General features: G+C 40.9%; 1 protein-coding gene across 2 annotated transcripts in view; it reads right to left on the bottom strand.

The window, feature by feature from the left end:
* Positions 1–27,489, bottom strand: part of LGR4 (leucine rich repeat containing G protein-coupled receptor 4) — a gene marked incomplete at both ends in the record, with an annotated part of 95,275 nt that overhangs the window by 37,307 nt on the left and 30,479 nt on the right. The window contains one exon of one of the 2 annotated variants that reach the window (XM_079708014.1): positions 7,093–7,164. The exons of the other annotated variant lie outside the window; for it this stretch is intronic. Within the exon in view, the coding sequence (XP_079564140.1) occupies positions 7,093–7,164 (72 nt within the window). The remainder of the gene's footprint in view (positions 1–7,092; positions 7,165–27,489) is intronic. 2 annotated transcript variants of the gene reach the window in all.

The raw sequence follows: 27,489 nt of genomic DNA, 5'->3' as shown, positions 1-27,489 counted from the left end.
TCTTTCAACCTAATGTTTCCAGTAATCCCCTCAAAATAAAAGACTCTAAAATCTATACCCATGAAACTCCATTCTATAATCCACACCCATAAATCTCTAGTCTCAACTCCACACCTATATTTCCAGACACCCCTACCCACCTCTCACCTAAATTCAAGATGTATGTTCAAAAACCGCATATGCTGTCTTCTTTTCTGAGACAGTTTCTCTTTCTGCATGGTCTTTCATTTTGTCAAAGCACCACCAGACTCCTGGTAATCTAAAAATGAAGTGTTATCGACGACACCCCCTGTCATCCCAGCTGAGATGTCCTCTTGCTTCTATTCCCATAGCATCTTTGGCTGAGTTCCCTCCTCCCTCTCGCTGCCTCTCATCTACCCTAGTTCAGAGTCTCACAAGTCTCACCTGGACTATTGCCATAATCATCTTCATCTGTCTCCTACACTCTCTCAATCCCAAGCATCCTAACCTCTGCTATGAGACTATACTGATGGAAGGTCACATCTGATCAAGTCATTTCCTAGCTCAAAAAACTTCCATAGCCACTCAAAACTTGACACTCCTCCATGAGTCTGCCAAGAAAGGTCCTCAGCCTGGCCCTGAACTCCTTTCAAGGTTTCTTTCCCATAATTTCCTTTCAGGAATTCAGTCCTAAACTCAAACCAAATACCACAGCATTCCTCTCCCTATCCCAGTCTGTCACCATATCTTTGCTCATCCTCCTTTTTCCACATCTCATGAATAACTCCTACTATCCCTCGAGGCTCTCCAGAAATGCCAGCTCTTTGATGAAGCCTTCCTTAATCTTTTTGCTTGAAGTTATTTCCCTTCTCCTTTGAACTCCCGAAACTCTACAACACCATTCACTCATCTCTCTCGAAGGCAAGAATCCCAGTTTAATTCAACACTGCACATAGCGCTTTACCTAACACAAGTTTGGTGAATCAATGGATTGTCTAATAAGTCTTTCCTCATCCTTTCCACATTTACCAGGCCCATTGCTAACATGCTGTGTGACCTTGGGAAAGTTACTCAACCTCTCTGAGGAAAAACTCAGCTTCCTCATCAGTAAAATGGGAATAAATACAGCTTACAGAGTTTTATGAGTTGAAACAAAACAATGACTGTTCTAGGAGGGCCTATCCGGTACACAGTAGGGCCAAGTAGTACAAGGTCCCTCCATTTCTCTTTTCATCCTTATAATCTAATCTGAGAGCTCTCCACATGACACACAGGGAATGGTATGAATCAGAGCATTGATACTCCTCTGTGAGATGATTATGTACTTCCCAACAGCAAGTGTAGGGATCATCGTTACCAAGTCATCCTATCAGAGCACCAAAAAGTGGGACAAGAGAATGCTTCAAAGAATGTAATATTTTTAACTGTCAAATATCACTGGAGTGGGCTTCCCTGGTGGCGCAGTGGTTGAGAGTCCGCCTGCCGATGCAGGGGACACGGGTTCGTGCCCCAGTCCGGGAAGATCCCACATGCCGCAGAGAGGCTAGGCCCATGAGCCATGGCCGCTGAGCCTGCGCGTCCGGAGCCTGGGCTCCGCAACAGGAGAGGCCACAACAGTGAGAGGCCCGCGTAACACAAAACAAAACAAAACAAAACAAAAAAATATATATATCACTGGAGCGACTGAGGAACTATTCTGCCTTTTGGGGGAAATTATTGCAGTTGATAAAACTTATCTGAGAAGTCTTCATCAAGGGAGTAAAGTTAAGCAAGTCAAACGTTAGTTTGGAAGCAAAGGAAATTCCTTGTAAGTATCGGAAGAGAACAATCGTCAGCTATTTTCTAGAACTCTAAACAACCCAGTAAGACTATTTGAGACTACTTATGCATCTCAGAGATATGCAAGGTGACAGGATATAGTGGACATGGAACTGAACTAGGTAGGTCTAATTCTGGCTCAGATACATACTCACTGTAGCACTTGGAACAAGTCACTCAACTACTGCTGAGCCTTGATATTCTCATCTATAAGATGGTGTGGCTAGACCAGAAAACCTCATTCTAGGAAGACCTCCTTGTTAACAAGTGTTTTGTTCAATGAACTTATTACTAAGGGAAATGTTGGGCAGCCAACCACCTTTGATGGTTAGCTGTGGACATACTTAGAATTGCAGACGGTAGTAAGTAGATGTCCTCTTAAGTTTCCTTCCAATCCTGTGCCTCTTGAAGCAGTATCATAGCTTAGAAATTAAGAGGAAAGACTTGAATCAGATCGACATGTATTCAAATCCTGGCTCTGCTATTTACTATATGACCCAGGGAGTTTTTCACCTCTCTAAAACTTCCATGTCCTCATGTATAAATTAGGGTGATGATAAATTCTATCTACCTCATCGGGACAGAGGTCTTGTGAACATTAAACCAGATAGTATGCACTAAGTTTTTAGTACATAATAAACTCTCAATAAATGTTGGCTGCCATTATTATTTCTATTGAACCCTAAAATAATTTCCCTTTGCCAGGCTTGACCAATTTTAATTATATGCAGTAACTCAAATAGAGACCACAAAACATAGTTTTAGAAATTCAAAATGGATTAGCACGACAGCAACCAGATGCACCTTGTGGTTCTAAATTGTATCCTGAACCAGAATTTTTTTTTTTTTGCTATAAAGAATATTAGTGGAACAGCTATCAAATCTGAATAAGAATTACATACCAGATAATATGTATCAATGCTAGTTTTCTGAGTTTGACAACAGTACTGCAATTATTTAAGCAAACGTCCTTGTGTTTTTGGAATAAACAATGCACTATGTAGAGGTAAAGGAAAATTATGATTACAACTTACTTTCAAATGGCTCAGAAAAAAATGTACACACTTTGAATATTGTGTGCATGTATGTGTCTGTATGCAGTCTTATATGTAAGTATTGACTAAATTAAAGTATTTAAAATTTTTAGTTTTGACCCACTCTGTATCTCCCTGTTCAAATTACTTACTAGTCCTCTTTTGGAAAGTAATGCCTCTACTTAGAATTAATTGTCCTACGCACCAAAAAAACGAGCACTCAGAGACCTAATTTTCACTTTAGCATTGCAAAGAGTTCCAAAGTCAAAGTACATTTTGAAATGGATAGAACTAGCCCAGTCTTATAGTATGTATTGAACAATAACTGTGCAAGTGCCAAAGCTGGCAACGGTTTCCACTGCTGTTGCAACATCTAAGCTCAAAGTAACATCCATGGATATCTCAGTGGGAGGCTACAGAAAAGTAGTTGGATATTCCTTCTGCTGTTTCTAATTAAATCAATTTCACAACTCCACATTTCAGCCATTCCCTAAATGGCTACCAATGCCCTGACAGGTCCCAAGGAGAGCCAAAAATAGTTGTGGCGGCATCACATCAGACAATCAATCCTGTGGATACTAAATTAGTATTTTCCAAAAATTCTGCCTTTCCTTTCACGTTGCTAACAGAAACCTATATCGGCCCACTCCAACTCCCATCTCCAGGCAAAACAACCTCTCCCCCAAATACTTCAAGAAAGACTGCAATGTTTAAGGGGATTAGTGAAATTTACATTACTCATGTCAGTGTAGCACTTCATGGTCACAAAGCACTTTTACGTAAATAATCCCCTCTTCCCTTTACAATACTACTGTGAAGAGTCCCATTTTAAAGAGTAGGAAACTGAGGTGTGAAAATCAAGAGACTGTCCCAAGATTTTAGACATTTTATGGATTGAATTCAGGGCCAGACCCTATGTTTTTAGATACCCAGAGAAAGAAGGGGGAAAAACCATCAGTGAATGGCATCTAGTCATTCAGGACAAAGAATCCTAGTCGCCTCCCTATCGCTCACTCTCATACCCAATTCAACTCCTTCAGGATAAAGTCTGGACTCCTTAGCTTAAAAAGTCCCCTGATGATCTGGCCACATCTCCTAACATTTCTCTACCTTTCAGTATTTCACATTTCTCTGTATTTCAACTGGAATAACTAACAACTTCCTAACATTTCCTAAGTGTCCTAACACTTCAGAAATGTCTACCTCCATGCCTTTGCACATGCTATAAGGGTCTTCCTGGGGCACCCTTACTACCCATCCTCACCTGGCTAATTCCCACATGTCCTTCAAGACTCAGCTGAAGCTATTCTGGAAAGCTTTTCCCAAATCCTCCAGTCTCAAGTAAACAGGTTATTTCAGGCTTCTGCTGACCCAGGATTCACTTGTTGGACAGTCTTTACCACGTTGCACCAAGTGTTGGTTCCACCTCTTCCTCTGGATCCATGTTATCCAACTGAACTTTCTGCAATGATGGAAACTTTCTATATCCACATTGTCCATCACAATAGCCACTAGCCACAGGTGGTTACTGAGCACATGAAAGATGGCTAATTCAACTAAAGAACTGGGTTTTTTATTTAATTTTAATTTTTGTAAATCTAGATTTAAATAACCACCTGTGGCTACAGCGCAGCTCTAGACAAACTGTCAGCTCCAAGGACAAACACCATACTTACTTTTCTCGGTATCCCTGACACTGACCACAGGACCTGGCACAGAGCAGGATTCAGTGTTTGTCGAAAGAATAAGTGAATGTGTAAGTATCTATAAACACTTATTAGGTTGGGAAGTGATTCCACCCAATATTCCCAGCATTCTGGATTATCATATAAAATTCGGCCAAACCAGTCACATCTTGTAAAGCGCACCTTATTAACTACCATGGGGAAAAAAAAATCCTCAGTAAATCACTCATTTCTGCTCAGGGCACCTTAGCTTCACAATCACGCTTAAATGACTTCCAGATGACTTCTGGACAAAGGGTGACGCTGTTTATGAAATATTACAATACTCATGCAGCATCATTTTGGAATGTCGAACTCAACTGCAGTGTTTTATAAAGAAAAAACATGAGCTTTTTACCCTGATTCTATTAACATAGAAAAGAAATTCCCTTGAATGCCTTAAGTATTCCCAGCATATTAAAGACTATTCTGAAGAATTCTGTAAAATTAACCATCAACTCTCCTGACTGAATTCATTTTTGAAATCCCATACAGTATTTGGAGAAGCTGTACAGACTTGATTTGATGGGCTTCCTCACTGCCATAAGCAGAATGCAGAGAGAACATGACCTCCTACAAAGGACTAGCAGTCAAATCCAATTTGGTTCCAATTAAAACTCTCGGTTGACAGAATTCATGAGCTTGACATATGCTCGGTCATTTGAGATTTTAAGAAATCCAAGATGCGAACTTCACAAAGCAGAGATTAACCAGGGGGGACTCCGCATCCAGGCACCCACTACCAAATCCCTCCCGAGTGCACTGGCTGGCAACCAAAGGCATCGACAAACTGGTCGGCACACACCGCCCACCCAGAGCAAGGAGGGCTTCTCCGTTTCCCACCCTGTGCGTCTCACATCCCTGGTGGTGATACAACGGCTGAACAACTGCTCATTAATGGCCTTTTGCTGTATAATTACTTCTGTAAAGGGAGACTAATCCTAAAGTCTAAAACTGTATGTGAAATAAAAAGAAATAGGTGAAGCATCCTAGAGCTTGACTGGGCGGGTGGGAAGTGAGGGATTCAAATACATAGTTCACTGCTTTTTCATTGAATTTAAATGTTTAATTAAAACCGAAGAGCTAATTCTTACAAAAGAATTAATGTTCACTCAAGGAAAAAAAAAGGCAAAAATAAAGTAAAACATACATTTAAACCTTGTACCAATGGCAACAGTTGGTATATAGGCTGCAGCTTTGTTTCCCCTTTAGGCACTTTTAAAATAGTGAAATAAATACCAGCCAGCATTTACGTAACACTCACTCTGCTTCATGCACTGTCCTGAGTATTTAACATCTATTTAATTCATTCTGTCTTATCTGCACCTTAAAGACAAAGAAACTGAACAGAGGGAGGTTAAGTAACTTGACCCAGTTCACAAGCTTGGAAATGGCACATAATCTCTGTCCAATTTTTTCTGTGGGAACATTATGTTCAACTAAGCAGTGTGGGAAGGAAAACTTCTCCTTAACTTCACTAAATCCTTAACTGCTGTTTCAATACTCTGTCAGAAGCAGCGAGCACAACCTGCTTGGCTTATATTTGACTCCTGTTCCCCATGTGCGGGGAGGGGCCGAGTTAAGATAGGAGACAGTCACTGACTTGGATCCAATACTCAACAGCTGGCTGTAGGGCACAATCCGTAATATGAATTTAGATTCCTTCAGGGCCACAGCTCTTTGATGTTCTTACCATCAAACTGTCACCTTCTTGCCTCTACATATTACATAACACACTGGCTTAGCCGTTTTTAAAAGCCTCCATTTAACTTGAGTCAACTCTGCTTTTATTTTTTTAACCTGGATTCTTAAAATCTATCGTTCCCAATTCCTATAAAATCTAAAAGTGCTTATTTTGATGATGAACTTCAAATAAGTGTGGAGAGCAAAACAAAATGGAGGTTATAACAGGTGGAAAGAAATTTTCCCCCATGTAAACTGTTAAATTGGAAATTTTAAACTGTTAAATTTCCAATTTTGGAAACTTAAATTGGCAGTGACATGCCACTGCCAAGCTCGGAAACAGCCTTAATGTTAAAGGTGTTCTCAGAGACCCATAAGATGCTCCATGTCCTCATCCCAACCCCCAAGACCACCTGCCAATGTCCAAGGAGACAGTTTTCTGCTCGTTCACGTAGAGGTTGTCTGCCGCACCATGACCCTGAAATACTTTGGATTATTCTTTATGGTTCTGTTATCCACACAGCAACTCCTGTGGCAACCATGGTAATTACACTGCAGCCTTGTTAGCTTGGGATAACACTGTAATTAACCTGTGTCACTGCTGCATTCATGGTCATAATAATTGTGGCAAAAAAGTCCTATGGAAGTAGCATTTTTCATTCTGGCTTTCAAAAATAACTTCAGCAATCATACTCCTTAAAAATTCAAATTTGTTTTGCCCCAAAACATATGATTTCCTCTGCACAAAGGCCACTGAACCAAGCTCTCTGAGTGCCCCCTGAGAAACAGTAGACTCTCTGTCATAAGAGCTCCCAAAGAGAATAGGAGAAACAAACAAATAAACAAAAAACATTTCTCGAAAGAATACTTACAGCTCCTCTAGAAAAGGGAAGTTCTTAAATGCATCTTCTGGTAACTGAGTAATGTTGTTCATGCTGATATCCCTGGAAAACAAAGTTAAGAAGATTGTTAACTAAGTGATATTAGACTTAAAGCACTTAAGTCCACAGAAAAATAATTAGGTGTTGAAATTTTGTAAAGAAGCAAGAAAAATGAGCATAGAAGACAGAGATAGAAATAGTCATAATTTAGCTTCAGAATGCAATGCTCAGAAAACAGAAAAGTTAAATCTTTTATTATAAATTACATCCCATCATTTATAACATACCCAGATCCTGGGTTTTCACCCTTTAAGTATTCTTGGGAAAAAAATGTCTCCAAAGACCTACAATGAGTGAGCCGGTGTGGTTTTTCATTGCTCTGGTATTCAAAGTGCTGTACCTGATAAAAATAAACAAATGAATACCCAGAACTTGATAAAAGAGATCTGCAGGTATGGGTGGCTTCTTAAGCCACTGTCAGGGATAATAAAACAGGTCCTAACTGTACCCCAGTCGTATTTTCTGCAAAACCTATAAAAGTCCTCCAGGTAATAGCTGTAAGTAGATTTCATTTTTAGCCTATGAACAGATGCAGGCTGCAAACAAGTGCATACATGACAGGTATGCGGTCCATTCCCAGTTTTTCCTTAAAGAGGCAGCAGCAAGGAGGGTACTCACTCGACGATATCACTTGACAATTAACTAGTTCAAGCAGCTGAAAAAAATTCTTTATTAACCATTTCCTTCTTCCCTGGCAGCTGCCTTTTGAACTGGCTTTCTCCTTCCACACACTACTTAATCTGGACACTGTGAAAGGCAGCTGAAGGCAGCCTCACCAGGGACAGCCCCCGCAGGCTCTGGGTTGCCTGCCTTACCCAGATGCCTCTGGCTCTTATTTGCTGTTAAATTCTCTGGCTCAGCCCACAAGTCTCTCCTTTCTAGAAACCACCATGAAAATTCACACATGTGACTTTCCCACAACTGGATTAGACATAATAGTCTAAGGAGGTGGAAGAGACATCAAGCACACAAAAAACAGCCGACAACAATACCACTGTTCTTTTCACTACTTTGGTCAGGTAAAAATCTCCTTTAAAGGACACACTGAGTATCAAGGTAGGTGAGTCCCTTCTCCCCATCTTTCCTCTCATGAACATTTAGAAATGGTACTTGCATCTCTTCTTACTAGCCTTTCCCAAGGCAGGTTTGGAAAACTTCTTAGCTTGGGAATGGCAGTTGCAAAAACAGCAGTAGCAGCTAACATGTTGAGAATACTGATCATGGGATAAGACTGCATATCAAATCTCACTTTACGACTGGGGAAACCAAGGCTTACGGGGGCAAAGTAACCTCCCTGAGGCCACCAACAAGTGGTGTAACAGGAAATGTGAGCTCCACAGTCCAAGATCTTAACTCCAAACTCTGAGTCTTCTAAAATATCATTTGAATCCTGCTACTTTGCTCCAGTACGTAGTTAAGACATAAAGCAAACCCTGAGTCCTACCAAGGTTAAAAAGAGGGAGGGATACTGCCTCCAAGACCTTGGCACAATCATCAGTGAATCTCAGGAAGAGTGCTTCTGCTTGATGATTAAAAAAAAGAACTATAAATAGCTTTAGCCATTGAAGAAACAAACTTCTGAAAATTCTCTGGAGACGAATCCCAAGACCATACTGATTCACATGCATTCCAAAATTGTCTATCATTAAAAACAACTCAAATTCTACTAAAGATAACTTACAAGAAAAACAAAATTAATATACTTTTCAAGGAATTATTATTTTTAAATGCAGGCCCTGATACTAATTTAATCAGCTATCATTATCCCTGGAGAAGGGGGAGGGGGAACTCATTTTTCATAAACACTGGAGCAAGGTGCGAGAGAAATAGCACCCAAATAGGGGTCAGATGGAATATTGTTTCATCCTGGGCTTCAGTTTGCTCATCTGTAAAATGGGGGAGTTGAACTGATTGATTGGGAGGCTTCCTGGCTTGACATTATATACTTCTGTGATTCATTTTTTTTTTCTTTTTTTGGGTAGTTTTCATGGAGGGGCTCATCCTCCCTGATGAAGATATATGGTTTCAATTGATGGAAAAGGCATGTTTCTGAAAAATTTACCATAACGCAAAATTTAAAGACTACTAGTTTTCCATTATAAAACTACTGAGTCACTCCCACTGGAGCACATTTGCCCTTAACCAATAAATTCACTCTTAAGAATACAACAAAACTTTTACTCACGTTGAAAAGCAAAATAATAATGAGTAAGCAGTGATTCTGTAAAACATCACAAAATTTTGGTGTTCTTTAGTCGTTCCAATAAAAGGAGAAAGGACAACCATAATTTATTACTTTACAAAAGGAGGCACTCCATACTGTTTCCTCTTAAGTTTGGCACACCTGAATTCAGGTGAGTATCACAGCAACAGAAAAACTGACTGACTGCCTCACCAGAAAAAGACATATAATTATGAGAGAATTTATACCACACTCTTCCCTGCATTCCAGTTTTTAAAAATGCATACATCTATATAATTCTCTCATTATTTTCCCCCTCAGAGTAACAAGACATAACAGGTAGCTTTGCTGTGAGCTAGAAATGCAATTAGTGGGACTCCATATTTACAAACTAATATGTGTTAAACACGTGATGAGGTTTTGTTTCAAAGCTTCAGGTTCAGAAACAACACTTGTTTCCAAATTGATCTGAATTTCACAGACTCAGAGTTCTATCTTTCTAGGTGTTTTCCATCATATTTTCTAGGCCTCAGTTACAAAGCATTTGTGAATAAGGAAGAGAAAAAAAGCAAATAAATAAAAGAAAGGGAGGGGGGACCTGGAAGATGTTATCTCCAGAGAAGCTCTGGAAACATGTAGTTACAGAGTATAAGGGGGGTGGGTACTCATTTAAAATAATGAGGACTAATGGTGATAAACAACCTACAGACAGCCTTAAGAGTATATTCCAGACCTGACATCACCAATACCGGCAAGAGAGCTTGAGGCTGGAAAGGATACTGGGGGTGATGAGTTAACTGTAACCATTTACAAATGGATGTCCTAAGCCAATAATTACAAATATATTGGGCTCATATGCCTATAAATTACTAAAATACATAAGTTAAAAAGTGGTATAGAAAATTTTCAGCTAGAAGGTAACACCTCTAGGTCAGTGCCTTGACATCCATTATGAGCAACACAATCTTGCCAGGAATATCTGTAATTAAACCCAGAGATCCACCATCCTGCGTTCCTACAAAGAAAATAAGTGTACCATAGAAAAGAAAATAATCTTACAAGGTCAGAGCACCACCAACTCATGAACACCTCTGAAGAGTAATTTCAAGAGAACTGACGGCTTTACTTGAAGCCAGTCCAGCAATGGATGGAAGGGTGCAGGCTTGGGAGACCAAGGCTTACCTATCGATTCACCAGCACTAGCTCTGTGATCTTGGGCAAGCTGTTCACCTTTTCTGATTCCTAGCTTCTTCATTTGGATAAAGGGAGGAAGTAGTAACTAAACCTTGTAGAATGCTGTGAAGATCAGAAAAAGTCGTCACATATAAGAAGCTAAATAAGTAACAGGTGTTATCTCATCATCCTCCGTGTTTTGGCTGCTCCTGGAAGCTGTGTGAATCTAGTGGACAGAGAGCCAGCAGGCCATAAATCTCACCGCCTTTGGTGGCCTTCCTTCCCAGAAAAGAAACCACTTTTACACAAGGGAAACACTAAATGGTGCAGAAGGTCTAGAACCTGGAGTTGTTCCTAACTACAAAACTGGATTCTAAACTCCAGAACTCCAGGAGTCGAAGCTGTTAAGATAGAAGAGCTCTTTGAGACCAAGTACTTTGTTTTAAAAGAAAAAAGTTGAAGCCCAGTTGTTGATGGAGAAGGGAGGGAGGGAGGAAATTACATTCTTACAGGAAATTGTTAGAAGGACAGGAAAGACAAGAGCCATTTTCAAAAAATCAGGAGGATTTCCAGCGGGGTAAGTGATGAAGCAGGGGACAGAACCTAGAGCTTTTGTTTAGTAGGGGAGAAATTCCTGAATGTATCTTTTCTATACATACTGGTTCTCTAACAGATTTCTTTATAGTTGGGCCTTTCAAGGTACACCAACTGGTACAGGGCAACACGCCTGCATATCACACCCAATGCAATATTCCCCAATCTTTACAACAGAGATCAAAAATGCAAAAGCACATCACCCCACGAGGAAAATAAAGGTGAATACTCCAACACCAGCAATCACTGATTTCAAAATTAACAGTGAAATGGTGCAACTGTTTAATTGAAACTGCTAAATTTCCCCAGTGCTTAAACTCTCATCTTTTTTTCCCTCATAAAATTCATTAATATTAAAGTATCTACAGAGTAGAGAGGAACATCATGTTTCAACAAGGTACCTTTTAAAATCCCTGTAAAATGCTCCCAAAGCGAGCCTAACCTGTTTGCTGATGACCCAGTGTGTACCACCATGGACTCTGCCACCACATGCTTGCTGGTCTGGGCCTTTTGCCATGGAATTATTTAATTTTAATATACTGTGATTGACCCATGTTATCTAACTTTGAATAAACCTTCCTATTTGTGTTAGATAAAACTGCACTGCTGCTGCCATAATGTTAATAGTAAGTCAAATATTACCCAGCAGTCTGAGAAGTTGATAAATTATGTTTAATAAATTACAAACAGGTTCTAGAGAAAACATCATTCTCTAATATATTCTCCAGAAAGTGGTGGTGATGTCCTTAAACTCAACAGACACATGCTGATAATGATTAAGAACTAATACTATTCCAATGACTTTTCTAGGGTCTTGTCATCCACCAAAAATTTTCAGGCCACTCTCCAATTAACAGATGTCTACTGTCTGAACAAAAACAAAAAAATGAAAACTAAATTTGAAAAATGGCCTGGGTAGAACACATTGGAAGGGAATGTCTCACGCACAAGTAGTGTAGATAACACATACACCACCAAAGTTCTAGACAAAGCTTACGTAGAGTTAAATTTCTTTTCTGACAGGGTTCCATATCTTTGGGCAAGTGATGTCTTTTGCTCCCTACTTTTTTTTTTTTTTTTTTTTTTTTTTTTTTGCGGTATGCGGGCCTCTCACTACTGTGGCCTCTCCCGTTGCGGAGCACAGGCTCCGGACGCGCAGGCTCAGCGGCCATGGCTCACGGGCCTAGCCGCTCCACGGCATGTGGGATCTTCCCAGACCGGGGCAAGAACCCACGTCCCCTGCATCGGCAGGTGGACTCTCAACCACTGCGCCACCAGGGAAGCCCAGCTCCCTACTTTTATAATAACAAAGCAACCTATGTTCACTGTTTTTAAGGAACTGAAATACAGGGAAAAGCATCCACAATATCAGTACCCAGAAATAACCACTGTCCTATTTCATGGGTGTCATTCCAGGTTCTTTTTCTCTGGATAGTATGTATTTTTGCCAACATGAAATGCTATTATTCTGAACATATGTATCTCTTGATGCCTAAGAGTCTTCATTTGCAAAATGGAAAAAAAATTCTCTGAAAATATATTTTAATGAAAGCATAAGTACTTAATATATCTCAATGCTATTTTTTGGCAGGCCATACATCATGGAAGGGGAACTTCACACCTGGAAGTCACTGTGACAAAAGGAAAAGAGGTTAGTTAAGTCTCTTTTCCAGAGACAAGGAGATATACTGTCACCCATTTAACAAATATGTACAAAGCACCCAATTATCCACATAGGTGCAAGGCACTGTGCTAGGATGGTGAAGCTTTTATATCAAAAGATATAGTCACAGTTCTCTTTTTTCTTTCTTTTAATTAAGATCCAGCATTCCACTCTATTCTTAACTTATTACTGCTTGAGACATTGTTGCAATGTGTAATTAAGTTTAACCTTTCTAAAATGCATTCTTGCATTCTGGAAGCAATAAGAACAGCTACATATGTGTAAAGATACTGCTCTTTAGTTACACTGCAGAAATGGGGCCAAAATGGTATGGATGCCATTTTAGTCAGATTTTGCTCTAGAGATATTTTTCTGACCTTAACGTGTTTTTGCACTGCTAGAATCCAACTAGATGGCATGATGGACACCCTTCTGACGCCATGTGAAATATCTCTACTCCCATTTTAGGCAGCAGGATAAATTGGCTCCGTACTATCTGGCATCTTCCCTGGTGTTTCAAGCACAAAGGCTCAGTGCTTCCCAGCGGACAGATCTAAAACTTGATTCTCCAAGCCTTGCAATCCTTAAGAGGAGAACTGCTACAACAACCATACTGTCACTTAAAAGAGAAATGTTAATCACTGCCAAGAAAAGTTACCACCTTGTAAAGTCATTATCTGTTTAAGGTATTTGAATATCCTAGTATATAGTCTTCAAATCTTAAAAAATAATAAAAATACAGTAAAAAGTTTTGGCTACAGGAGATATAGAGAAGAATGTTTAATTCATTTTATGATCTACTTTCACGGATTAAAACCCCTGTTTTAGAACCTTTTAGCATTTTTCCATTAAAGACTTCCAAAGCTCTATTGCCACTGTTATGAAAATGAAAAAATACAAAACAAACTGGAAGAAAACATTTGCAAAACACTATGGGATAAAGGATTTGTATCTATAACACAGAACACTCAAAACTCAGTAAGAAAATAAACCTGATTTTTAAATGGACAAAAATATTTGAATAGGTGCTTCACCAAAGAAGATCACACAAATGGCAAAAAGCACATAAAAAGATGTTCAACATTGGGCTTCCCTGGTGGCACAGTGGTTGAGAGTCCACCTGACGATGCAGGGGACACGGGTTCGTGCCCCGGTCCGGGAAGATCCCACACGCCGCAGAGTGGCTGGGCCTGTGAGCCATGGCCGCAGAGCCTGCGTGTCCGGAGCCTGTGCTCCACAGTGGGAGAGGCCACAACAGTGAGAGGCCCGCGTACCGCAAAAAAAAAAAGATGTTCAACATTAGTCATTAGGGAAATGCAAATCAAATCACAATGAGATAGCACTCAGCTATTAGAATGGCTAAAATGAAAAAAAAAATCTGACAATAACAAGTGCTAGTGAGGATATAGAAGAACTGGAACTCTCATACACTGCTAGCAGTACAACCATTCTGGAAAACAGTTTGGCAGTTTCTTATAAAATTAAACATATACTTATGACTATGACCCAGCAATGCTAAGTATAAATGGATGGGTTAGGAGAAAGGTTGACTACAAAGGGAAAGTTTGGCCCACTGGAAATGCTCTATATATCTTGATTTTGACTGGTGGTTACATGTATTCCTTTATCAAAAGTATGTATTTTACTGTATGTATCAATAAGTTAAACGTCAATTCTTGTGTCAGCCTTTTATAAATAAGTATATATATGATACTACCTCTTCACATTTCTCCCACAGGGAAAAAATAATTCATCCTGTGGCTAGAAATCCTCTTTTCCAGGACTTGCCCAAAACCAAATAACGTGATGCACAGCACTGGCTTGGCTTCAGAGTCAGGAAACCTGCAGGTTTTTTGAGTTTTGTTTTGTTGCCTTTTTTGTTGTTTTTTGATTGTTTTTCCAGCCTCTGCTATCCACTTGCAGGACACTGGGCCAAGCCCCTTCATTCTCTCTTTACTGAGCACCTATTAGGTTTGCAACTGACTGTATGCTGGGTCCCAGGTAGATAAAGACAAAGAAGACAGAGTGTTTATCCTAAGGGCGCTCTGTTATAACAAAGCAGTAAGTAAGTACTGTGATCCGCGTGGCAGAGTGAGGGAAGATGGTCAACCTAACGTGGGACCAGAGAGAGACTTCCAAAGGCAGGGCAGTGGTGCCAAGTTGGAAAGGGCAGATATTACTTTATAGAGAGCTGCTATTTCAATCTCTGGTCTCACTCGTTTTGTCGGCACTATTTCCCAACAGAGATGCAACTGGCTTTTGTGCAGGACAGTTCTTCGTTATGCAAGACAGCCTTGCTCACTATTGGGTGCTTGGCATCCCTGGTGTCCTGGTGCACTAATTAGTGCAACCGAAAACATTCCCCAAATGCTTCCAACCTTCCCGCAGGAAGCTGGCAGCACAGAGAGGGATGTGAAATCTATTCAGCGGGTGACAAACGGCATCTTTTAAAAAGAAATATAAGGAATGGTTAATATCAAAGTTAAGCACATCACACAGAAAAAGAATAAATATTGTTTCATGACGATTATTTAGATTTCATATATATATATTGGGTCATGATGTAAAACGCAGTCATCACTGGATTCATAGGAAAAAAAAAAAATTGAAAGCCTCTGAATCAGATAACTTGTTTGTTTGGGTAGAGGGTGCCTTCCAGGCAGTGGGAACATCATGTTAAATGAGATAAAACCAGAGTGGTCAAAGAGATAAAACTACACAGGAATTGGAGTATTCCAAGCACAGTGGATAGAACTGGCAAGAGAAGCTACCAAGGCAAGCAGAAATTATATCCCCAAACGCCTTTGTGTATGACCTCTAGAAATCATAACTTTATTCTAAAAGCATGGAGAGCTGCCAGAGGAAGTTTAAGCATGTCACGTTTGCTGCAGAAAGATCATTTTAGCAGCCATCTACTGCCATGGGATGAAAGGAAAGGAAGTTCTTAAGAAGAAGAAATCCCAGCTCCTCTGGAACTCAACCTCCTCTACTGAAAAATATTCTGTACTTGCTAACTTCGAAGGTCCTTCCCAAATCTATCATTATGACTCCTACTTTGGCATTCCTGCTCCTGCATATTTCATGCATAATTAGTAGAAAATAAGAAACCCTGCGATTCACTTTTTTCCTATACGTGCAGGCACATTTGCTTGTGTTAGCAAGTGTGTGAGTGAGGACAGACTTAAACATACCCCCTTCAGAATTACAAGCGTTCAGCAATTAAGAAAGATGCATGACTTCATTTCCAAAGGTAATATTTTATGCTGTAATTGTTTATGGTCTCAGTGAAGCAATACAGCCTAGGAGACACTGAAGATTGTGTTCTTCAAGGAGATGCTAACCCAACAAGGTAGAAAAGAGAGAGAGCGAAACACCAATGTGTAAACCTCACACCACCACGAAAGGCACGTTGTCACTTTAATTACACATCCTCAAAAGGGTAACTTAAAAAATAAAGCTAGTTAGGCTAATTCAATAGTATTTTCTAATACTGAAAGAAGTTTCACTTGTTTTCGGGGCTTTTTTGTTTTTTGTCTTTTTAAACAGAGCCTGTTTTCAAGTGTGAGATGTGTTCTAAAGAGGAAAATATAAAATACTCTAAATCCGGAGCACTGTTTACTAAATGGCAAAGAACAATGAATACCAAAGACAAAAAGAACATTCCTTTCTATAGTTTGATAGAGGACCCCTAGCATCTGGCATCACATGGAACAGACAAGGGTTAAATGATAATATTCCTTGTTTTCTTGCTACTGAACGGGTGTTCTCAGGCATTCTTTGGGTGTTAACAGCTGTTCTGGTAACCCTAACGATGACAAAACAGTGCTCATTACCAGCCAAGACACACAGACAAAATGCAATTTCAATAGTCCATTTAGCGTCAACAAGAAGGATTGTGAGGACTGTCGTCTGGGCTGATTGGAAACACTCAGTTACTTCATCCTAGCAGACAAAATGCACTATTCACAAAGAAAGCAATCCCACAGCATTTATTATGGTAAATATTCTAATTAACTAAACGGTTGATGTTTTATTATAGCTTATTAACACCACTGATAGGAAAACATTACTTCATGGTCCTTGCCTTCAAACATGCACACCCACCCACAAAAACTGCTGTTCAGACGCTCATTTTTTTAAACTTCAGCTCACAACCAATTAATGGGCAGTGAAATCATTTTAATGGGTCATAGCCAACTTTTTTTTTCAACTGAAATAAGAAGGAATAGAGAATAAAACAGAAAAATATCAGAATGCATCAAATGTAACAAAGGTAAGTATTGTCTCACGAAATTTTGTTCCTGCACTTGTGGGCTTCTGTCTTCCTGATGGCAAAGTCGCAAGTTCATATATATCATGTAGTTTTAAGTTCATATATATTGTCTGTGTAATATAGCAAGAACCATGAGTTCAAGGACTTGGCTATTCAAGCAAAATCTTTTTATTCCTCCTGCCAAATGGATTCAAAACTACAGCTGCTTCCCCAGCACCACCAGGTTGGCAGAATGGATTTAGTAACCTTTAAAGTACTTCCTTCAAGTACACCCCAGTACTTTCATATTTTAGTGACATCGGTTTTCTAAAACTGACAGTAGCAGTATGAGAGAATGTCACAATGAGCTACCCTGAACTTTCTTTATTAAAGAGAGAGAGAGAGAGGGAGGGAGGGAGAGGAAGAGACATACAGGCACACATTTAAAAGACTTTATTACAGTATTACTTTTCAACTGTTTCAACAGAACTGTGGATAAATCAGCTGAGTTAGCTAAATTTCTACTTGGCTACCCTGGACTCTATCGAGATTTCTAGAAATGTATGATAACAGCGTGACAAATTTCCACTTACATAAAATGCATAAAATGTTTATAAATAACCTGACAAAACCATACTTCAATAATGTAGTGATTTGATGGTTAAAAACAAAAAAGACCCCCCCACCAAAAAATCTACACTCCAGTAAATCCTTTCTAATGCCCCAAATCCAAAAGGGGCCTCCCAATAAACACTGTCTGCACATCCAATAATCATCCCAGGCAAGAGGAGCTTCAATTTCCAAGACACTGAGGCACTGACCTCATTATGTTGAGGCAAGAGGAAAATTCCAAATGATGAGGCAGTCTATACCTTGAAGGCCAGCTGCCAACCGTCAAGGTCTGAACCCAGGGGCAGATTCTGGGGTTTCAACATCCCTGTAACGCAGGCTTTGTGGGGCGATTGCTTCCCTTCAAGCCAGGAGGCATGCAATACACACACACCACACACACCCTCCCCCTTCTCTGCTCTGATTGCCATTTTTTAAAAGGCTTATAAAGTGTATTCTATCCATAGAGGAATGACTCAAAATTGTACCTGGGATGACTCAATCATTTATGTTGACTATTAGACAACAGACATTGATAATGCCAGTTGATAAAAAGTCATTCAAGATATTCCCTTGGGAATGAATTACAACTCATTAAAATCAATATAGAAGAAGCTAGGCAATCAAATCTGAGATGATTCTGGATCTTTGGGAGCAAAGATTCTCAAGTCTGGTTTTCTAATACTTCTGGACAGCTCTATTTGTGATAAGTCTTCACGTTCTAAGAAGTTCAGGTCACAAAACACTTCACTTTCCTTTTAATTTTTGCAATCATTATGGGTCATATGGTCCTTTGTTTTTCACCCTGGACAGAAAACAATAGGCTACCCTGAAATCTGTTTAATAAAAAGAAAGAGAGAGACACACATACACACTAGGAACTCCAAAACACAATACTCTGTAATGACCTATATGGGAAAATAATCTAAAAGAGCAGATACATGTATACATATAGCTGATTCACTTTGTTGTACACCTGAAACTCACACAACATTGTAAATCAACTATACTCCAATAAAAAATTAAAAAATAAAGGCACAATCGATAGTTAAAAAAAAAAAAGTTATTGCTTTAGAATGTCCATCCAGGAAAACCTCTCAATTCCTCAACTGACTTGATGTTTTGTTGAAGTAGTTTTGTTATTAAATTGGAAAGCCAAGAAGAAATAATGTCTTAGAAAATAAATTCCTATAATGTGGAGGATCTTTAGTCCCCCCAACCTCCAGTGAAACCAGGTACACACTTCCGATCCATTTGTGCATGGGTGCATGCACACACGCGCGCATGCGCACGCACACACACACACACACACACACACACACACACACACACTCTCCCTCTCTCCCCGCCACCCGCCCCCATAAAGAGCTTAACCACAATTAAAGAATGTTTCAGATTAGGAGGCCAATTCAGATACCAGTAAGGAGGATGACAACTCACTCCAGTCTGCCTTGGACAATTCCAGTTTACATCTATTGTCTCAGCATAATTATTAATAGTCCTCCTTTTCACTTTCAAAGGGGTGGTCATTTGTATGATAAATTAAATCATCATCCCACTAACAGCTATAGGTATGACTGAATAGTGTTGAATGAGCTGTGATGGGAAGAAGTGGAAATCTTGGTTTGGATTACCTTGGGGAGGGCTTAAATAAAAGGCTAATTCCTCATCCGTATAAAATTATGAAGATAATAATAATATGGAAAACATCTTATGAGCATCTGTAGTGTTTGTAAATATCACTTTGATCGACTTCCTGCTCCTCCACCTAGACCTTATGTTCCATTAGGGCAGGGTCTGTGTTTTTCTCATGAAGGTATCCCAAGCCTCTAGCTCAATGTGTGGCCACAGTTTAATGAATGACATGCCAGACACTACATTAAATGCTTTAACAGTCATGTAACAAGTACTTACTTAGCATTTCCCAAAAAAAGAGAAATGTTTAAAAAGGCTTAATTTCCCAACCATCTAAAGATAGTCAAAGGCCTGGCTGCAGGAGAAAAGAAAGGAGAAGCATATAAAATACCTTCATCTTGACAATTGACACCTGATCTGCGTCTGGGACAGACATCAAGAACACATTGCTTATGGACAGCAAAGACCATTAATGACAGATTTCCTCCCAAAGTCTACTGCTATAACCAAGTAATAACCTTACATGCAAACACATTTGGGGAAAAGCAAAAAAGAGAGCAAAGCTTTCATTTCAATACAAGTTCCTGGATTTAAAAATAGCTTGGGAGGAATGATGTAAAATTGGATTTCAGTAAAACTAATTTTTCTTCCTCAAAAATTCAAAATACAGGCTTTGTCCTATAAATAGCATCTCAAAGAACCACTGAACTAGAAAGCAGAGTGATTAAAAGTTTCTCCCAGAAGCCCGACCAAGAGACCTGGGTTTGAACACAGCTCTGCTCGCTCACTGGCTGTATAACCCTGTATAAACCCTGTTATAACCCTGTATAACCCTTAATTTCTCTGTGCCTCAGTTTCTTCAAGTGTAAATGGGGATAACACTTCTGACTTCAGAACATCGCTGTGAGGATTAGAGGATGTAACCTCCAGCCAGTGCCCAGAACAGTTACCTAGCCCACAGCGAACACTCAAAGTCAACTATTATTATTTTTATTATTATCACCATCCCCCATCACCATCTAATCTAATCATCTCATTTTAATAATGAGGAAAGAGGCCCAGAGGGGTTAAATATTTAATTAATCAAAGAACGAAGATCAGAATCAAAACTATAAATCCCAGTTCAAGGTTCTTTCTACTACCTTAAACTAGAGCATGTGGCAGTAATATTTTAGCAGTATGCTTTGGGACTGGGGAAAATAACTTCCCCAGAAAAAACGTGTTCAATGGTGCTTAGATTCTGAAGTTACTGGGTAAGAGCTGGCAGAGCCCCTCAACTGTAGCTCAGCTAAAGTTAATGGGTAAGAGCTGGCTGAGCCCCTCAACTGTAGCTCAACTAATGAGCAAGTACTACAACCAAAACACGGAAAGAGACAAACAAATGCTACCTGTACTTAACCCAGTAAATGCATGAAAAGTCTCTTTTTACTCATTAAGGATGTTGGTCCTTGAAGAAGTCTTATGTTTAAAGTGAGGCCAAACTGTAAAATGGAATTCTGGACACCTTTACAAGGTGTTGATGTATTGATATGTTCAGTTTTATGTAAAGAACTCACAGCTTTTTTTGTTGTTCAACATATCTTTATTGGCTTGATGATTAAAACATTCCCTCTGATCTTAGAGGGTGGGAGAAAAGGAGCTGTATGCAAACCAGGTAAAAAGGTAGAGGGCAGGGCCTCTGATGCTACAGGAACAGCATGTGTGAAGGACAGAGAGGTTCAGGAAGCAGCAAGTAGGCTGGTCTGGCTGGGATGTGGAGTTCACAGGTCAGGGGCAAACCCAGAAGGATAACATAGGCTCAGATTACAGAGCACACTGAATGTCCGTATAATAAAGAATCTGAGGACAGAAACAAGGAGCTATGGAAAAATTTTTAAGGAACATAAAGAAGGCTGCTTTACAAAGAAATTCTGGTGGATGGGCATGACGTTTACCTTCTCTACACCTTTACGACTACCTTGATTGAAACGACACACTGGCACTCTGCTACTGGCCCACGCTGAATGAGGTCAGACGCAGCAGCGCCATGAAACGGATTGCTATGGATACTGTAAGAATGAGATGAGGTTATGATTCATGAAGCCACACAGTGTTCCCTTCAGCAGAGCCCTTGGGAAAAACTTCTCTCTGACCTCAGTTCCAAGAAGAGCTGTGTTTCTCCTGCACAGTGTGTCCTTTTTATCTTATAGACAGTGTGGAATCACAGAAGTGGATTCTCTCTCCCTCTTCCCATCAGCTACTAAGATTTTCTGAGCCAAAATTGTAACCCCCTTTTTCACAAATGTATATACATTAGATGGGCAGCTTCAGGAATTCCTGTCTTCAGTTGATCTTCTCTGGTCCTAATCTGGGGGTAGGGGATAGTCCCAGTCGTCTAGCCAGTTATTTTGTATTTTATCTTAAGCATTTTGGTAAAAGCTATCTTGAATTCTTTTTGGAATAAGGAGGATCACACCAGTCCTTTTGGAGCACTCTCTATGTGCCTGGCACTCAGAAGCCAACAAATGCACAAGCCCATCTGGGTGGTTTTATAAAAGGGTGATCATGGGGGCTTCCCTGGTGTCACAGTGGTTGGGAATCCACCTGCCGATGCAGGGAACACAGGTTCGTGCCCCGGTCCGGGAGGATCCCACATGCCGCGGAGCGGCTGGGCCTGTGAGCCATGGCCGCTGAGCCTGCGCGTCCAGAGCCTGTGCTCCACAACGGGAGAGGCCACAACAGTGAGAGGCCCGCGTACCGCAAAAAAAAAAAAGGGTGATCATGGAAGTGAGAAGGTTGAGAGGGAGAGATACAATAGCACAACGGCCAGAGAGGAAAAGGAAGAAAAGAGCCCCCTCAGAGGCAGAACCAGCAGAACGTAGTGATTGGAGGTTGGGAAAAAGGTAAAGTTGAACCTCGAAGATGACACCGTGGTGCTTTGCCCACAGATCTGGGAGGCGGATGCTGCCATCAGTTAGGGACATAACAGGAGGGCAGAGTGTGTTGGCTCTGTCAGGTCATGAGCTGTTATGTGTTGGATGGTAACAAATGCCAGCCCAGAATTGAGGCACAATGTCAGGGAGGGGTAAAGTCACAGGAGAATGAAAACTCCAGAGTGGGTGGCATCGCCCAGAAAGGACAGGCAGAAATAGAAAGAAAGTGGCTGAGAAACAAAGGTTTAGAAATAACTCAATTGGAGGAACAGAAAGAGGAAGGGAATGATCAGAAAGGGGAGGGAAGAATCTGAAGGAAAAGCTTCTAAGAGATCAAGGAAATACACTGTCCAATGCCACCACGTAATCAGGAAATAGATTAGCCACAGGATTTGGTAATTAGATCACTTGTCAATAGGCTTATCAGAGCATGAATCTCATAAATACTAACTATGACTAGAATTTTTTCTTTCTTATTTTGGCTCTGGGAATAGAACAAAGAAAGGGAGAGAATTTCCTGAGGTAACTGGGCAAGGTTTAAAAGAGAAAAGGGAAAGAAACACAAGGTTTAAAGAGGATGTGTGTAAACATGTGAGAAAGAGACTGCCTGAGGTGGAACTGACTGGGCTAGGATGCTGATAGATGAGGAAAGGGGACCTACAATGTGACTATTCCCCCTGCTGGGACGGAAGGGGCGGGAGGGTGGACTCCCTCAGCAGAGGGCAGGTGGGGCTTCTGGCTGACCACACCTCCTAAGGGTGCGGCGGTGTAGACAGAGCCCCAGATGTCTGTGACTACTTGGCATCTATTCCTTCATTCTCTAAGTCCAGGAGCACTGATTCCAGCCTCTCTCTCACACTGAATGTATCCCTTTCACTCCTACAGCACATCACAACTACATTTTTTTCCCTAATGTGTTTTCCCAGCTCTTTCTCAGCTACAGTAATTAATTCAAATACACCACCACTTCAGTGCCAATCAAAGCTCCATCGAGATCTAAGAAGAACAATGGTGTGCTTATAAGCAGTCTATTAATTTAAATTACCAGCTGAGTCACTACATGCCAACAATTAAGCAATGACACACACAGATTATACTCTCCATGAATATACTAAACCAGAGATTTCAGAGAATGAGTTGTCCTGGATGGCCAAGTTTTCCAGATAACTGAGTGACGGTTTGCCCCTGGGGGCGGCGGGCTGGGCGGTGGATGGGGGTGGGGTACCAGCATCCAAATAACTCTTTTTTAAACTTATTTATTTATTATCTCCTTAGAACTCTATTCACTCTCCAACGAGGCCCTACCAGACCTGTCCCTGGGCTCCTCCCCAACCTCATCCCAAACCATTCATTCCCCTGCCCCCAGCTCACCCAAGCACCTTTCTGTTTACCACTCTGAGGCGCTTCCCCAGCTCCCCTCAGGGCAGGTTCATGCTCACCTTCTGGGTTCATCTCAAATGTCAACCCTTAGCCCCAGGACAGTGGCTTCCAGTTTACTCCCCAGTTTATTTTCTCTTTCTAGCTCTCATCATTCAAATTATCTTATTTGTTACCTTTTCATTTTTTTAAATTAATTAATTTTTGTTTTTTAATTTTTGGCTGCGTTGGGTCTTTGTTCTGGCATCATCTGGGAATCTGACAGAGAGGTACAGTCTTGGGTTCTACTCCAGACCTACTAATCAAACACTCTAGGGGTGTTAACAAGCTCTCCGGATGATTTTGATGCACGTGCAAATGTGAGAGCCACTGCAGTACATTATATTATACTGCTTCCTTAAGTATTCATGGTCTTCCCCACCAGAAAAGAACATTTACAAGGGCAAAGATCTAGTCTGTCCTGTTCACCACCAATCTTCTAACTCCTAGTCCATGACCTAACACACTGTAGTTACTTTAGGAGACGAGGCATCTCATCCCATAATGAAACTGCGGGCTACTGAACTAAAACTACTCAAACGTTTTGAATGTTTAAACGCCTATCATTATTCAATACCCTGAAGACACCGCTAAACTCAGGTACCTTTTTCTTCTGCTTTTCTTACTTCTTGACACTTAGAGGTCACTGTATTTCACCCTCCCCGCCCCCCGCCATATTTCTTAGCACTCAGGATAGAATGATTATCTCTTTGTAGAGCTGACAAAACCAAGGCAAGGTGACCAATCCTTAGAGCACTCCGGCCACACTGTAGAATCACATCTGTCTCAGGCGGTCAAACACAATTGCTAAACACTGGCTTTGCAGCAAGGCTGCCTGGGTTCAAATCCAGGCTCCACCACGTATTAGCTGTATGAACTTCAACAAATTGGTCAACTTCTGTGCTTCAGCTTCCTCATCTAAAAAATAATGAATAAGGGCGCCTACCTCAGAAGGTTGCTGGGAGAAGTAAATAAGGTAACACATGTAAATTGCTGAGATCACTCCTGTCATACTGAAAGTACTCCATACACACTGGCTATTAGGTATCACACCCTGTTGGTTACTAGCCCTCAGACTTCGGGTAAATTCTTGGCCATGGTAGTTCAGGACCAAAATAGGGGTCTCTATAGCAGAGCACTGCCACTCTCTAGTAGGCAAAAAATTAAAAAAACATTCCACATACCAGGAGCACCGATCCTACTTCAGATGGGCTACCTTTACAGTTCCCTGAATACCTCTCCCACACAGACTCTTCCTCCATACTCTCTCTCCCCAGCCCCCATCTTTGACCTTGTGTTCAAAGTGCTCAGAAACAAAACAAGTACAGCCATCCCTCGGTATCCTCCGGGATTGGTTCCAGGACCTGTGGTGGATACCTAAATCCTCGGATGCTCAAGTCGCAGAGTCAGGCCCCTCTGCATCCGCGGATTCAACCAACTGCAATCGTACACATGGTACATGGTCTGTGGTTGACTGAATCCATGGATGTAGGACCTGCAGATACGGAGGGCCAACTGTATTTGCTTTAAAAATCAGAAATTTTCTGGAAGACAACTGCAATTGACTGCAACTGCACAGAGGTGGTAAAGCAACAGGCGGGGGAGTGCGGGAAACTGGCTGATCTACTCTAGACAAAAGTGTCCCCGGTGAAGGTCCAAAGGCAACATTCAAGAAGAAGGATCCTGCAAAAGCAGCCCATTTCTGCTCTTCGGATGATATAAACAGAGAAAAATGAAGAAAACCAGAAATCATGGAAGAGTAACTGGCATGCATCAAAGTAGTTTCAGATACACACAGAGCTTACAAAGGCAGCAAGTATCTTAGTGACTGGGACTGTCCAAGAGCATCATTCAGTGGGGCACTGACAAGCCAGCATTCTTGCTTAAGAACGTGCAGAGGCTCCCTGTTGCTCATGGTGCCAACTTTAAACTCCCCTCTCCCCGCTCAAGGTTGGGATTCTCTATCAGCTAACACCACCTTCACCTTCTTTTTCTTTCCACGCTTCACCTACACGTACCTGCTCTGACTATGTCCTTCTCCCTCAGACCCCCGTGCCCCATCCCCTCCCCGCCACTGAGGACTAAGCCTTCTCACTTTTGTTCATGTGAGACAGTGCTCCTCAAAACGTGGGGACAGTGTGGAGTCTGTCAGCAAGACACACTGAGACCACAGAGATATTCAAAGTTCACCTTGGAGCAACTGGACAAAGTAATTTTATGCCTTAAGTCAAATAATAAAAACTTTATAGGTTTGTATCTTTCCAATTTACTTTTTTTCATTTTATTTTTCTAAAAATTAATCATTATTATATTTTACAAAAGTATCGAGCCACACTGGATTGGAAATTTAAAAGAACAAATCTGGCCCATCACCACAGATACTTTAAGAAACACTGCACTAGACCCCTCACCATGGCACACGCTTCTATTCTCTCCTCCCACAACCTAATCTAATTTTTTTCAAGGTTGCCTATAAAATACCTTCCCTGAACAATACCACTCAACGTGAACCTTCTTTTTCAAAGTTTGTACCCATCATCATTTCAGCTGCTGGAAATTGTGTAAGGAACTGAACAGAAAGGTAAAACTAACCATTTGCAAATTCCTTGCTCTAAGGAGCCCTGTTTTCTTTGCTTTACGCTTCTCTGCACCCACTGCAGAGCACAGAGGCAGCACGGTGTAGTGGTTCAACTTCTGGGCCAAAACCAGACTCCAAAATGGAACCCAGTGCCCAAGGGCCATCACCAAATGCTGGCCATGTGGCCTAAGACAAGTCCCTTAACTCTTCTCTATTTCCGGTTTCTCTTCTGGGATGTGAGGCTGGCATGGTATGCAAAGCCTTCCCAACTCTAAAATTAAATGATGTCTGTTTGTTCTTAGAAAGGCTCTCAGTTTCCTCATGGGTAAATGGGAAAGCATCTGCCTGCCACAGGGCTGGGGAGGTAGGAAAGCATTTTGAAAACTATAGAGGCCTCTGTGAACTTGAGGATTACTATTATTACGCTGCATATACTAGGTGCCCAAGCAGAATGCATGAACTAAATAAGGAGATTTCATGTAGCCTGCCTGCAAAACTGAAGGCTGGGATGGTGGCGGGCCTCGAAACTCTGACTAGGGGGGGCCACAGAAAATACAGGCTACCTGGTCTAGAGAAGATGAGCTGAAAAGGAGGAACGGAAGAGCTCTCGTGGAGATCAGAGAAAATGTAGATGAGCAAAGTAGGTACAATGAACAGATGCTATAGATGGGAGAGGAAGAAGGAAAGAAACGATTTCCCACTGTCTTATATAGGTTTAGTGTTTACACTTGTGTCCCCTTGTAATATTCATAACAACTGTGGCCTTACATACCCAAAGTAAGATAAAATTTGGAGTAGAAGCCTTCGGTCTTTCCATTATACTGAAACTGCAAGGCAGAATATATCACAAAATATAACATAAAAGGACACTCTTAATGCTTTAGAGATGCTCAGTAAGAGAAGCCGCTGCCTTGTCGCCGGAGATCTTGGGCACTGGCTAGAAGACCATTTGTCAAAGACGCAAGAGAGGATGCCTACTATGAATTCAACTCCCAGAATTCTGGTACCTGAAATCAGTACAGCTTCCAACCCTACCCCCTAGATCCCACACGACTGGGGAGACCAAAGCAGGGTTGCCAATTTTTTTTTTTTGACATGTGAGAACATCTATAAAACATCTATTTTAAGGGTGTGGGGGGCATTGAATATCAAAATACGCCATAAGGACATAATCTTAGAATAAAAGATGGTCCCTTAAGATGACTAAAAGACTTATTTAAAAATCACAACATTACCCCTAGTCTTCATTTTTCACCCTGCAATTCGTCACACAGGCAGGTGGGAACCAACACCATTACATCAGACGACCTTTCT

Source organism: Hyperoodon ampullatus, assembly GCF_949752795.1.
Source record: "Hyperoodon ampullatus genome assembly, chromosome: 7".
Taxonomy (NCBI): Eukaryota; Metazoa; Chordata; class Mammalia; order Artiodactyla; family Ziphiidae; genus Hyperoodon; species Hyperoodon ampullatus.
Note: the sequence above shows the minus strand (reverse complement) of the source record. Positions and strands in the feature narration are given on the sequence as shown.